General features: G+C 44.0%; 1 protein-coding gene across 9 annotated transcripts in view; it reads left to right on the top strand.

Annotated features, from left to right (window-relative positions):
* TENM4 (teneurin transmembrane protein 4) overlaps positions 1–13,126 on the top strand; it is a 1,293,844-nt gene that overhangs the window by 933,904 nt on the left and 346,814 nt on the right. For all 9 annotated transcript variants that reach the window (XM_063326345.1, XM_063326336.1, XM_063326383.1 and 6 more), the window contains one exon: positions 3,532–3,801. In XM_063326345.1, coding sequence (XP_063182415.1) covers positions 3,532–3,801 — 270 coding nt within the window. The remainder of the gene's footprint in view (positions 1–3,531; positions 3,802–13,126) is intronic.

Here is a 13,126-nt window from a genome sequence, read left to right on the forward strand (position 1 = left end):
TGGCCCCTGCTACAGTCTCATCTTCATTTTTCTGTAGAGACACAAGTGTCTTAGTTCAGAAATCAAGCAGGGCTTCACATAAATTATTTTTAGAAGTCCATCAAGAAAGGCATAAAATGGCAAAGCAAGTCAAATGGAGTAGGCAGCATTTCAGACTATGAACATAAAATAGCTGACCCAGGCTGCTCCAAGCACACCCTCTGCAGTCTGGAGAAGCTGATTCCTCAAAGGGGATGCATTTAATGCACTCATTTAACTTGGGGGCTGCTTAATTTCGCTCTTCAAACACCCTGCACTTGTGGTTTTGGTGCAAGACTCATCTTTAAGGCATGCACAAGCAAAATGACTCGCAGAAGTAGCTTTGGTGTTTGTATTTCAGGATAACCGCAACAGGCAATAATTAACAAAAGGGCCAGTAGGTGTTGTAAGTAATACTTTTCAATCATAAAAGGAGTTTCCTTCTTAGCAACTCTGAAGTACTTCATCTTCTCTAAGGAATCTACGAAGTTATAAAGAGAAGAGAACCTTTTAGGTCATTGAGTTTGCTCACTTCAGACAATATATTCACCATGCAGGATAGACGTGAATTAGTACAGGTCAGCGGTTCTCAACCTGAGGGTCTATGAGGCCATGCAGGTCCACGGCCTTCTCCTAAGAAGCCCACAAAAGATAAATAAGAAAAGACAGTCTATTGACAGGGAGTATGAATTTCTTATGCACCAGTTCATACTTCCCTAGCAAAATTTTTTAGGTTATACTGAGAAATAGTAACAACCACTGGTCTAAGTAGCTGAAATTAATTGAGAAGAAGCTAAGATTAACCGTGCCAGGGTGCCAGTTCTACTTCTGCTATATCACCCACAGATTTTTCAATTTATAATTTTCTCCAAGTTTATCCTGAGAGTCCCAAAAATGGCCTGAAGAGTGTTAACAATAACCCCAGACTTTCTGTGCCACATTTTCCACTGGCAGAAAGCCATGAATGGACCTCGCTTTGTGGTGCTGCTTGGCCTCATGCCAACTGAAACCAAGCTTATTAGCCTGCTCAACATCAACACGGCAAAGAGGATTTCTCTCCTGCATTGGTTTGGAAGGCAGAGGAGGGAAACATTTCAAAATGACCAAATAAATTCAGTAAATAAACAAGTCAGCATTTAAATGGTTTTAGCTAGAGTAAGAGTGCCAGCAAACGTGCAAGTCAGCACAGGAAAAAATAGACCAGATCTGAATTAAAAAGTCTCAGATATTTATTATCTTCCTTCTATTGACTTGAGTTCTTCCAGCTTAAAAGGCAACAGTGAGCATAGAATATGAAAATCGATGCATCTCCTGCTGTTTATTGCAAATAAATTTGATTTTCAGTTAATTGTAGTAGTCATTTTTCATAATTTATGAGCTGCTGTTACTGGAGAGCATCAGTCGTGCTGCACATTGATGTGTCTGATGATGTTGAGTGTGGCTTGTTTCAGGGGAAGGTGGAACTTGCCACCAGTGCGCGAGCAAAACCAAAAGATGGCATTTTCCAGTACTCCATGGAGGATGGTTTAAAAATTATCCTGGCCTTGCACAAAAGTCAAAACTGGAAGAGAAGAGCAAGGTCTCTGGGGAGATACTGCTTCCTGGTGTTTATAACTTAGGTCAAGTTCATTTGCTGCCTCACGCCATGGAGTAGTAGAGGACGCTCTCTCAGACCGCTTCGCGATCAAGTTAAATGGATTAATTTGCCACAAGCTTGCATGCTGCTCCCCGAGCAAGGCGCTAGGATTTGACAGAGGTGTGAGCCCCATGCAACCTTATCTGTCCACTCTGTCTGAAAGCTTTAGTCTTGTTCCGTCAATTAAAAAGGTGTGAAGTTCATGAGTGCTTTATATGCTTTATGTAGTTTGAGCTGTAGATCCATAACCAGCTGAGCCATGCTTATTTCCTTTAAACAGTTAAACATTAAACAGTTCCTTCTCTGAGCTTTACGTGGAAATGTTGTCCACTCCCGTTATTCACCTTGCATTCAAACATCTTCTCTCTGTTCACTATGAGCTGCAAAGTCAACTGAATGAAAAGGTGTAGTAAAACAGCATCTCCTTGGGGCCAGCTGACCATTCGATGCATGTGTGCTATGACACGAGACCTTCCCTGTGCAGCAGGGCTCAGGGACAAGCCAGGGTGTTTCCCCAAGCGTGAAACCAGACTCTGGAAAAGTAGAAATCTGACGGTTCCTGTTGGAGGCACATTTTGCACCATGACATATTTAACATCAACAAATGTAAACATGAAGAGAGCCACACACTTTTGGGGTTTTGAGCTGGGAGAGAATCATAACTGAGTTTTGGGTACAACCTTGAGGTCCAGACCTGATGTTAGTGAGTAGGTATGAACTTCACTGTTCAAAGGTAGGTTTGGGCCTGAACTTTCCTGGAGATCACGCATTCAGATTTATCTTGTCGAAACATGCCTGAGCTGCAAACACTGCTCTAAAACTGAGTCTGAGGCCTGTGCATAGACTTGGCAGGTTCCACCTCTCTTTTTATTGCAGGGGATTTACTTATTGAAATAACGGGAAGAAGCCAGCTAGACTGAATTTGATCACCGGTGTTGGTATTTGGACACCATCCAGGGCCTGATGCCTCCTACCGGTTGTAGATAAAGTTCCTTAATCTGCCCCATCAAGGCGTAGCGTAACAGGAGCAGGGGTGCACTGTGCCGTGTAAATGCACAGTGCAGCTAAAGGCATTCATGGCTGGCCAAAAATCTTTTAAAGACATTCAGGGCTGAAAAAGAAAAGCACGCATTCATAAATACATGTGGATTAAAATGGAGCCACTAATTGCTCTCCCCAGCTTTCCCGTGCAACTTTCCGAACAAAGTGTGCTAATATTTGAATACACATTCCTATCGATTTGGTCTCATTTTGAAGCTCTGCAGGTAACTAGACATGAACTCAAAAGTAATTTTTCAGGTTATATTTTTAGCCAGCTAAACAATTGCATCTATTTGCAGCCAAATAACCTCTGCTGTGACTGTATCAGAATGAATAGCTAAACTGAGTCAAGGTGTGAGTGGTCAGCAAGGGGAAAGTGAGATCGCCAAAGGAAATTTAAATCCCCAGTATGTAATTTCAGGGATTTCAACGAGCAGAACTCACTCAAATTTCCTATTGTAGTAGAGTTGCCAGGTGTACGGTAGGACTTTTAATCATTGCATGCCTCATTTTGCTTTCCTCCCAAGAAGATTACTTTTTGCCTCTCCTAAAGAATTCCACCGTTTCTCCATCTGTCTTTGCTTTAAAATTTGATGATTTCATTGAACACGTTGAGTTTTTGTCAGTTTCCATAAGTAGGAATCCAGCTGCTTTTTGGTCTTGGCGTGGTCACTTGGCCTCCCACTAACTAAGGCCATAAAACAGGGGAATTTTTGGTATGACATCAGGACTTGAGAGCTGCTGTCCCCCACAGGACGAATGGTTCTGCCACTGATTTGTGCTAGATGAAAGCATCCCCTATTAAAGAGTAACCAGGCTGCTGTGTTGTCTCCCAGGAGCCAACTTCTCTTTGCGAGAGCTGGGTCTTGAAGACGTGACGCCCACACACGGGACTTTGTACCGGACTGATATCGGACTGCCCCACTGTGGCTACTCCATCAGCGCCGGCTCGGATGCCGACACGGAGGCAGACGTGGTCATGTCGCCCGAGCACCCCGTGAGGCTCTGGGGACGCAACACCAAGTCCGGACGCAGCTCCTGCTTGTCGAGCCGGGCCAACTCCAACCTCACCCTCACCGACACGGAGCACGAGAACACCGAAACCGGTAAGTGGTGACCGCGCATGCAATGTCAGCTCTACCAGGAATGCTTTTTCTTACCACTCCACCTTAATCTTCTGTAGGTTTTGTGTTGGTTTTGGTTATTTTTTTTATCAGACCCAGTGAAAACACTCTTCTAATAGCCCCATGTCGTGGCCTTTTGTACTGTCCTACAGAGTGTTTGTTAATAAACTGCTGGAGAGGCTCCTACTTATTTATCACAGCGACAGAGATCATTAAGTGGCTGTAATACTCTCTCTGCTTTTTGTAGCGACCTTTCAGACAAGAAAGCATTTAAATCTCCCCTCCCCTGGCTGATGCTGCTCTTATCTTTGCTACAGATTTTCGGGGCAGATAGATAATTTTCTTCTTTTCCTCACCGGTTCCTTGACAGGAGCCGTTTCATTTATGTAAATCGGCTGGCTGCTCTCTGAAGGCAAACGGTGGTGAAATATTTTTAGAAGCCTTTTTCTTCGTGCAAAATAGAAGCTGAAGGTCACAGGATTTTTATCTCTGTAACTGTGCGTCCCCAGCTGCGGGGGGACTCCTGCGTGCGTTTTGTAGGTCTGCGAACCTTTTGGTCAGCAGTTCTGCCAAGCAGTGTAGGAAGGAGAGAGGATTTTGATTCAATTGCAGCTTGACCCGGGGGGTTCACACAGCCCTATATGCCTTTGCACCTTTAATTCAATTATGGCACAGCCTGCTTCTTAATATAGCCACTGCGTACAAGTCATCGGGAGCTCGAGCTCAGCACAGAAAGCTGATGTGAAATGACTGTATTGCTTGTTCTCTTTATGCTTTTTGCCACCGTATTATAGTGACAAATGATGATAACTTTTCCTTGGGAAGCCATGACACGGTGAGACATACACCACCCACATGATTTCATGTTTAACTCCAACAAAATTACAGCCGAAGCTTATTAAGTTTCTGCTCAGAGATAATGATATATTAGGCAAAGCTCAAAGATAAACGGCCTTGTGTTTAAAGGATGTACAGAAGAATCTTTTGAAATTATCTTTACAACATTTTTTTCAGTTTCTTAGCGTAGTGTCTTACTGGGTTGCGCCCGCCAGGACAGGCAGACACGCAGTGCCAGGTTATACTGTTTTCCTTCCAAGTCTTGTGTTTTGATCAAAAAACAGAGGGGTCATCGGGGCCAACTGGAGTTTTGAACATTCCCAAGAAATTGTCAGAAAACAACCGAAAGCAAACACCTCGCACTTCCATCCCATTCTCCTGTATCCGAAGCGCTCTCTTGTGCTTTCCATGCTGGTGTCTGGGCAGCTGTGACCCTATCCCATACATTTTTCTTTCCACACCTACTAAGAAAAGCAAAGTCCCGAATTTTAGTCTGTTTATTTATTTTTTTTTTTCTTAAGAGAAAAGAATTGCATTAGCTGCTGGATTCTTTTTCACTAGTTTCCGTAATGCTATCTCTATGTGTGCAAATGCAACTTTGTACCTACAGATCACTTACAAATGAAATTATATTAGCAACAACACATTAGCAACAGCACATGCCTTGAAAGGCTTTACTGAAAGTAATAACAGAGGCAGTAGTGCTCATGTCAGGACTGAGACAACCTCTAATTCCTCTTCCCTTAAATTTAATGACACACTAACCATTTGTTGAACCACCATTTCATTGCAATTAGAAAAGGGAAGACAGAAGGGTAGAGAACATACCTGCGGGGTTTTTTAAGTGCTGTACAAATGCAAAAGGAGTTTCTTAGGACCCTAGGTATTTGCAGTCTTAAATGCTGAGTGTTTTGAATGAGAAAGGCTGTATCATACTCAAAAATACAAAGTCTGTGTAGCATAAATAAAATTTAAAGAGCGGTGCTGGCTAGTATGTCATTGTGTTGTTCATATTGACAAAAAAGAAGTGGTGGAACTTGAAGGAAAATGTTACGATCCAAACTGTGCTGTTAGGGAGCTTCATCTGCTGCTTAGACTTCCCTGGGAAGACGGGAGAGACATCAGCCAGGTTCAGGTCAGGATAACTGGTCCACAGCTGAAAGACAATATCATTTCAGTGTAGGGACTGCAGTTGAATTGATGGTATAAACGTATCCAAACAAAGGTTGCAGGGGAAGAAGAGATGAAGGACTAAGGACAAGCCTTAACTGTACAAAAAAGGTTCACTTTGTAATTGCACGGCACCCATAAAGGTGTAAGAAACTTTTGCACACAAACCCCTCGCAACCTGAAACCTGCTGTTGGAGAAAATGAAGCCCGAGATCCTCTTTGTGTAGCGAAGGTTGCTCTGTGTTTTCTCCCTCTGCACAGAAGCAACGTTACTCAGGGCCCTCCACTGCTAGCTGTCACACAGGCTATTTTGAGAGATCACAGATTTATAGGAGAAATGTTTTCAAGAAGACATGAAATTTTGCTAATGGCAGCATAAAGTAACATAATGCTATGACTCAGTTTACAGGATACCTTTATTAGTCAATATTAATTGTTGACAGTATTGATAGAAGTTATAGCCTTTAGCTGAAGTCAATATGGAGCTTCATGAACCTGCCATCAATAGAAGATTTTATGGGACCCATTAAACCAACTTTTCCAACGAAGGTTAACGTCAGCGATTTTTATGCTGTTCATTATTTATCCAAAATAAATAATCAAAATTTGCTTCTCATGTTTGTAAATCCAAAGCTGTCGAAGCACAATTCTACCAAGACATTTATTGTGTTCTTAGAAAATGAGAGGTCTGGCTCTCTCGAAAAGGAGGTTTGTGTTTATTTGAGGTGTGGTGATGCCTTGAAGGAACAGATACACTGCTCTGTAAGTGCAGCCGCAATCCACCCCTCTGTCTTTAAGGAAACCGATGGAGTGGTCTGGTTCCATGGCATATTACAGTCCATAAATCACTTGCACAGGCAGCTGGCATGAAAAGCCGTGCATTGCTTTATCTAAACTGTTCCCAGGCTGTCCAGGAGGCTGAATACTTTTACTAGGTTAAGAGTTTGTTTTCACTGAAGAGTTAGCTTGAGTTATAATTCCAGCATTGCCCTGAGCTCTGATCCTCCACACCCAAACAGCCCCAGTGGGTTCCCCTCCATTGGGCACAGGACAGTCACTTTGCAGAGTATGGGGGCAGAGGGGACACCTCATCCAGGGATAATGCAATCACTCTCTGCCGCTAACACAGCAGGCACTTCATGTACGGTTATTCCACAGCGTGACCATCTAATCTAAGCTGAAATTGTGAGCTCCCATTAACAGTTCAGATCCGTGCAGTGGGAGGAGTTTGGCTCCTGGAAGTCTAGCAATGAAGTTAGGAGAAGCTCTTTCCTACACTAGTTCGCACTGTTTCTCAGCGAGACTGATTCAGGCAAAAATTTCTGAAATGGTCATTTGGAGCAGAGCCTGGAGTTAACAGGCGTTACCTCAGATAACCCGGCATGGGCTTTCCACTGAGCCAGCAATTGTTTAATATAGAGAAGAGCACAATGAAGGAGAGCAAAGTAACAGTCTTCCAGAAATTGACTTATTTTGCAGCAAGTCAGTCACATACTAAAAGCAAAATACTTCTAATCATAAAGATGTCATCATAAAAATACAGTACCACGGAATAATTTATGTTGGAAGCCATCACTGAAGGTCTCTGGTCCAGTCTCCTGCTTAAAGAAGGGATAACTTTGAGGTCAGATCAGGTTGCTTAGTTACACTTTGAGTATCTCACAGGATGGAGAGACCACAACCTCTATGTCCCGGTTCTGCTGCTGACCATGCTTGTTGTGAACGACTCTTCTCCTAAGAGCCAGTTAAAATTTCCACTGCCACAACACGTGTATATTGCCCATCCACTCACCGAGCATCTCCAGGAACAGTCTGACTCCATCTTCTATATATCACCACTATAAAATAGTTAAAAGACAGCAGCTAGATCTCCCTTTAGCCATCTCTTCTCTCAGTTGAACAAAGCCACCCTCCTCTCAGATCCACCCAGATCCTCTTCTCCTTGTAAACGCTTTGTAGGCATTTAGGCACTGGGAGAAATGGTCAGAGGAGTGTGGGGAACTCCAGTGCCAAAAAGTTTTTAAGTGTAAACGACACAAATAGCTGCTGAGAACGGTCTATATTGGATGCTGCCTCAGTCAGACTGGCTGTACATGCTGGCCTCTTGAGCATCCCTCTTTCTCCAGTTTCAATAGTTTGTAGCATTGCTGAGATTTCTTTGACTTCAGGGCCATGCAGAACTGTTCAGACTGAGCTTTGAGCACCTCAGGCTTTTGTACTGCCCAGCGCGCTCCTATCAGATGTAGGGATGGACAGTGTTTGTGTGTAAGCACCCAACAAACCAAACCAAACCAAACCAAACCAAACCAAACCAAACCACAACACGTTTTTCTCTGCCTTCAATGTGATGAAGAGCTTACAGCTTTATTCAGTGGAATCGCTGCAGGATTACTTTAGACCTGGGTCAACTCCATTTTTAAAAATTTATCTTTGTGAAACTGTAGTTGAAGCCCTTTTCTAAAAAGGAAAAAACAAACAAACAAAAAAAAAAAAACAAAAAAAAACCAAACAAAAAAACCCCAAAACAGCAACAACAACAACAACAAAAAAAAACCCCAACAAAAAAAACCAAGTACAGTTTAACTTTCACCTGTTCCAAAGAAGTTGAGGCAACCTAAGGATTCACCTTGGTTTAAATCTGGGGTCAGCGTTAAGATCCACCAAGGCATGTAGTTGGTTAAATGTGAGAAGGAGCAGGAGCGAGGGGGAGCGGTTTTCTGCGTTAGCAGGACAAGTCAGCAGTGATTAATGCTGTGTACATGTGGAGAGTGGAGCTGATGTTTCTCCCTGTCGTCATCTCCTCTTGGGAAGAATGTGGGCAGTATCAAGAGGCCAGAAGGATCTCACAGGCAGGATGAGTAACATCAGATGGCTCGAGACAGTTCAACCGTGCTGGAGATGCTCAGTTGTGATATATTGTGTAAAGAAATTCTTGCAGCAGAAGTGCTGCTGAAGTGCGGCATTTTCTTATCTAGCGGACCGAGAGATTAGTAGACGTGAAGTAAAATTTCAGATCTAACCACCCTGGAAGCCAAAATTCAGGCTGCAGGACCATTGCTGTTAAATTGCGCTGTGCTGCTTCTTTCCATCTTCACAATTTCAAAAATACGCAGGAAATGTCATCCTGCAAACAATTCTGCATGCAGAAGGGATGAGAACGGCACTGCCAGACTCGAATCTCCCACTGAACAATGAACTGGACACAGGTACGATGAGCCCCATCATTTCCACCATGCATCTCGTGGTCACCTCTGCTCAGGAAGAGCAGTTTAATCACAAGGTTCATTTGTCATGGGCTTCACCTCTGAAATCACCAGTCAGTGCCAAAAGTGGTATGGTGACTACAGCAATACAGACACTTAGTCACTGGTGACAAGATTAAGAGCACCAATTCATTTTTCATTGCTGGACCCACATCCTACAGAGAGGAGGACTTTTTCTTTTAGTCACTACTGTTCTGGGATGCATTTAAATGAGCTTTAAAACTGCCAAGCAAACAGCCAGCCCAATACCCAAATCACAGAATCACAGAATGGCAGGGGTTGGAAGGGACCTCTGGAGATCATCTAGTCCAACCCCCTGCCAGAGCAGGGTCACCCAGAGCAGGTGGCACAGGAACGCGTCCAGGTGGGTTTGGAATGTCTCCAGAGATGGAGACTCCACCACCCCTCTGGGCAGCCTGTGCCAGGGCTCTGCCACCCTCACAGGAAAGAAGTTCCTCCTTATGTTGGGATGGAACTTCCTATGTTCAATGTTGTGCCCGTTACCTCTTGTCCTGTCCCCGGGCACCACTGAGAAGAGCCTGGACCCATCCTCCTGACACCCCCGTTTAAGTATTTATAAGCATTGATAAGATCCCCCCTCAGTCTTCTTTTTTCCAGACTGAAAAGACCCAAGTCCCTCAGCCTTTTCTTCATAAGAGAGGTGTTCCAGTCCCCTCAGCATCTTGCTAGCTCTCTGATGCACCCTCTCCAGCAGTTCCCTGTCCTTCTTGAACCAGGGAGCCCAGAACTGGACACAGTGTTCCAGGTGCGGCCTCACCAAGGCAGAGTAGAGGGGGAGGATGACCTCCCTCAACCTGCTGGCCACACTCTTCTTGATGCACCTCAGGATGCCATTGGCCTTCTTGGCCACAAAGGCACATTGCTGGCTCACGGTCATCCTGTTGTCCACCAGGACTCCCAGGTCTCTTTCCACTGAGCTGCTCTCCAGCAGGTCACCCCCAACCTGGACTGGTGCATGGGGTTATTCCTGCTCTCCAAGCCTTACCAGCTTGACCAGAAAGGTAGTGGGTATGTTACGGTTAACTTTTGCTTTCCCATCAAATAAATTGCCTTTCTCATAGTCCTTTGTAAAACTGAAGCATATCAGGAGCTGGGAAGCTCACACGATGGCTCTGCCTGCTCTACTATCACAGACCCAATTCTTAGCCATTTCAATTGATATAATACATGATTTAAAGAGCATTTCTTGCAGTAACTGCCACACTTTCTGCTTCCCCCGTGTCCTGCATTTCCTACCCTCTGCTTGAGGGTAGGAAGGCTCTCCAGAGAGACCTGGACAGGCTGGATGGATGGGCCAAGGCCAACCGTATGAGGTTTAATAAGGCCAAGTGCCGGGTCCTGCATTTCGGTCACAACAACCCCAAGCAACGCCAGGGGCTTGGGGAAGAGTGGCTGGAAAGCTGCCCAGCAGAAAAGGACCTGGGGATGCTGGTGGACGGCCAGCTTAACATGAGCCAGCAGCATGCCCAGGTGGCCAAGGCAGCCAACAGCCTTCTGGCTTGTATCAGCAATAGCGTGGCCAGCAGAAGTAGGGAAGTGATGGTGCCTCTGTACTTGGCACTGATGAGGCCTCACCTCGAGTGCTGTGTTCAGTTCTGGGCCCCGCTGTACAAGAGGGACATTGAGGTGCTGGAGCGTGTCCAGAGCAGAGCTACCAGGCTGGTGAGGGGTCTGGAGACCAGGTCATATGAGGAGAGGCTGAGGGAGCTGGGCACGTTTAGCTTGGAGAAGAGGAGGCTGAGGGGAGACCTCATTGCCCTCCACAACTCCCTGAAAGGAGGTTGGAGAGAGGTGGCTGTTGGCCTCTTCTCCCAGGTGAATAATGACAGGACCAGAGGAAAGGGTCTGAAGTTGCGTCAGGGGAGGTTTAGATTAGATATTCGGAAGAATTCCTTTACTGCAAGAGTGGTCAGGCACTGGAACAGCCTGCCCAGGGAGGGGGTTGAGTCACCATCCCTAAAGGTGTTTAAGAAACATCTAGATGTGTCACTTCAGGGCATGCTCTAGTGGCAGAGATTGTAGGTTGTTTGGTTGGACTCAATGATCTCAAAGGTCCTTTCCAACCATGAAGATTCTATGATACTATGATTCTGCACTGCTTAAGCCATTACTGCTGCTGGAAGGAGTGCTTGAGAAACTGCATAGGAAATTAGGGCTCGATAGAATTGAATGCTTATAGAAGACATGTAGAAACACAGGTACATTACAGTGGGAAATAATTAAAGACAAGTCTTTCAAACAAGGAACACCAAAGAAATGATATAATTTTCTATCTCCTGCGTAGTTAAGAAATCTAACTAAGGCTTTCAGTGGTGTCTGCTACAGACCTCACTGAAGCCTTTGAATACTCCCGTTGCCGTCGGCAGTGTTAGAACATGTCCTTGCTATATAGTGGTAACTAGCTGTTGTTGCAAAATAGTCAGTGTGCCAGAGTGGTATAAATCCCAGTGCTCTTGGTTAAATACACCGCAACATGCTGTTCACCGCTAGCTTTCTTGTTCTTTTTTCATCTTCTTATTAAATCAGAAAGCCATCCCAATGATCAAGCCACATGGTCCAGAATTTCATCAGCTTTTTCCAAATATTTTGTCTTCGGAGCTGTTTTACAATAGCTGGGGGAGCTCTAGGCAAACAGTAATTATTTCTGTGTGCTTTTCTTGTTCACTTTGGTTGTCGAGAGCTCATCTCCTAATATTGTCTATACTTGCTACCAGAGGCCGTGCAAGGTTCTCCTAAATAGCTCTGAACTTCGGCAGAGGAAGGATTTTTACTCAGTCTTCTTTCACCTTCCTGTTTGCCAAATTGTGTTGACCCAAATCACTGGCCCAAAATACAATTCAATATATCAGTGCAATTAGCAGTGCCAGAATTACTGTGTAATCTCAGCATTACAAATTATTTGTTAATACCCCAGTTGATAATCCATGGTGACTTTTCTTTTTATTACCATGTTTTGCTGAGTAATTTCCTTTCAGGCTCATACACACTACTGTTAATATTGTTACCGTGGTTGCAGCAACATCATCTTTTTTTTTTTTTCTTTTTTTTCTCCTTTGAATTAAATAGTGCATTATAAAGTACTTCCAGTAATGAGTGTGTACTTCAGACAGGCGGCTTCTGCAAACCATGTAGGTAAAAATGTGATACTCAGACTCTGGAGAATTCATAAAAGGGATCTTAAAAAAACCCACCATTTTTTACAATAAATAAATAAATAAATGAAAAAGGAATGTGCTATGAGCTATACTTTATTAAGCTTCCCTTATGCCTTTTGAGCAGGGGAAGACAAGAATAAATTAGAATTACCCGGTCAAGATCAGGCATCTGCTGTCTGTCATCTTTCACTTGCCTCCTATCAGTTGTAACCTTAATATTAACAAGATGTTTCAACTTGAAATGAAAATTAGCCAGAACCCTTACCACTAAAGATCCATCATCAATTGCAGAAGTTAGTGAAGAACTACAAAAACAAGTAGCAGATCCAGAAGGGAATTTTCACTAATCCCCTTCCCTGTTTCAGCTCCTCAGAATCCTTACCCTGCTCCTTCCCAGGTAGGATTTGCAAGAAATTCCCCATTTTAACAGTACATGGAAATTGCTTGGATATTGCAGCCCACTGAAGCTGCCTTATGGAGATATTCAGAGACTTGGGGATCACTTGAAATGTGAAGGTCAGGGAAAGGAATGCGCCTTCAGGCTCTCCAACCGTAAAGATACTAATATTCCTATGAAGAATATTAGTCCTAAAAGGGAGACTTTAGCTACATGACCATCCCAAACGCTACATTCTCCACTGAAAAATGGCTCCCTTGAAGGCTGTTACATCTTCCTTACTTGTGATCCAACTTTCTAACCACTGACATTCTTGATGATGGATTCCTTCTATTTTCTGTCCTCTTGCCTCTTTTGTGCTTTTTAGACATTAGCCCTGAGAAGGTTCTTGGAAGTGAGAAGTTGAGGCACCACCTCACTTCTTCATAACAGTCTCAGGGAAAGTTTTACCCTGATGGGGCAAT

This window comes from Chroicocephalus ridibundus, chromosome 1 (genome assembly GCF_963924245.1).
Source record: "Chroicocephalus ridibundus chromosome 1, bChrRid1.1, whole genome shotgun sequence".
Taxonomy (NCBI): domain Eukaryota; kingdom Metazoa; phylum Chordata; class Aves; order Charadriiformes; family Laridae; genus Chroicocephalus; species Chroicocephalus ridibundus.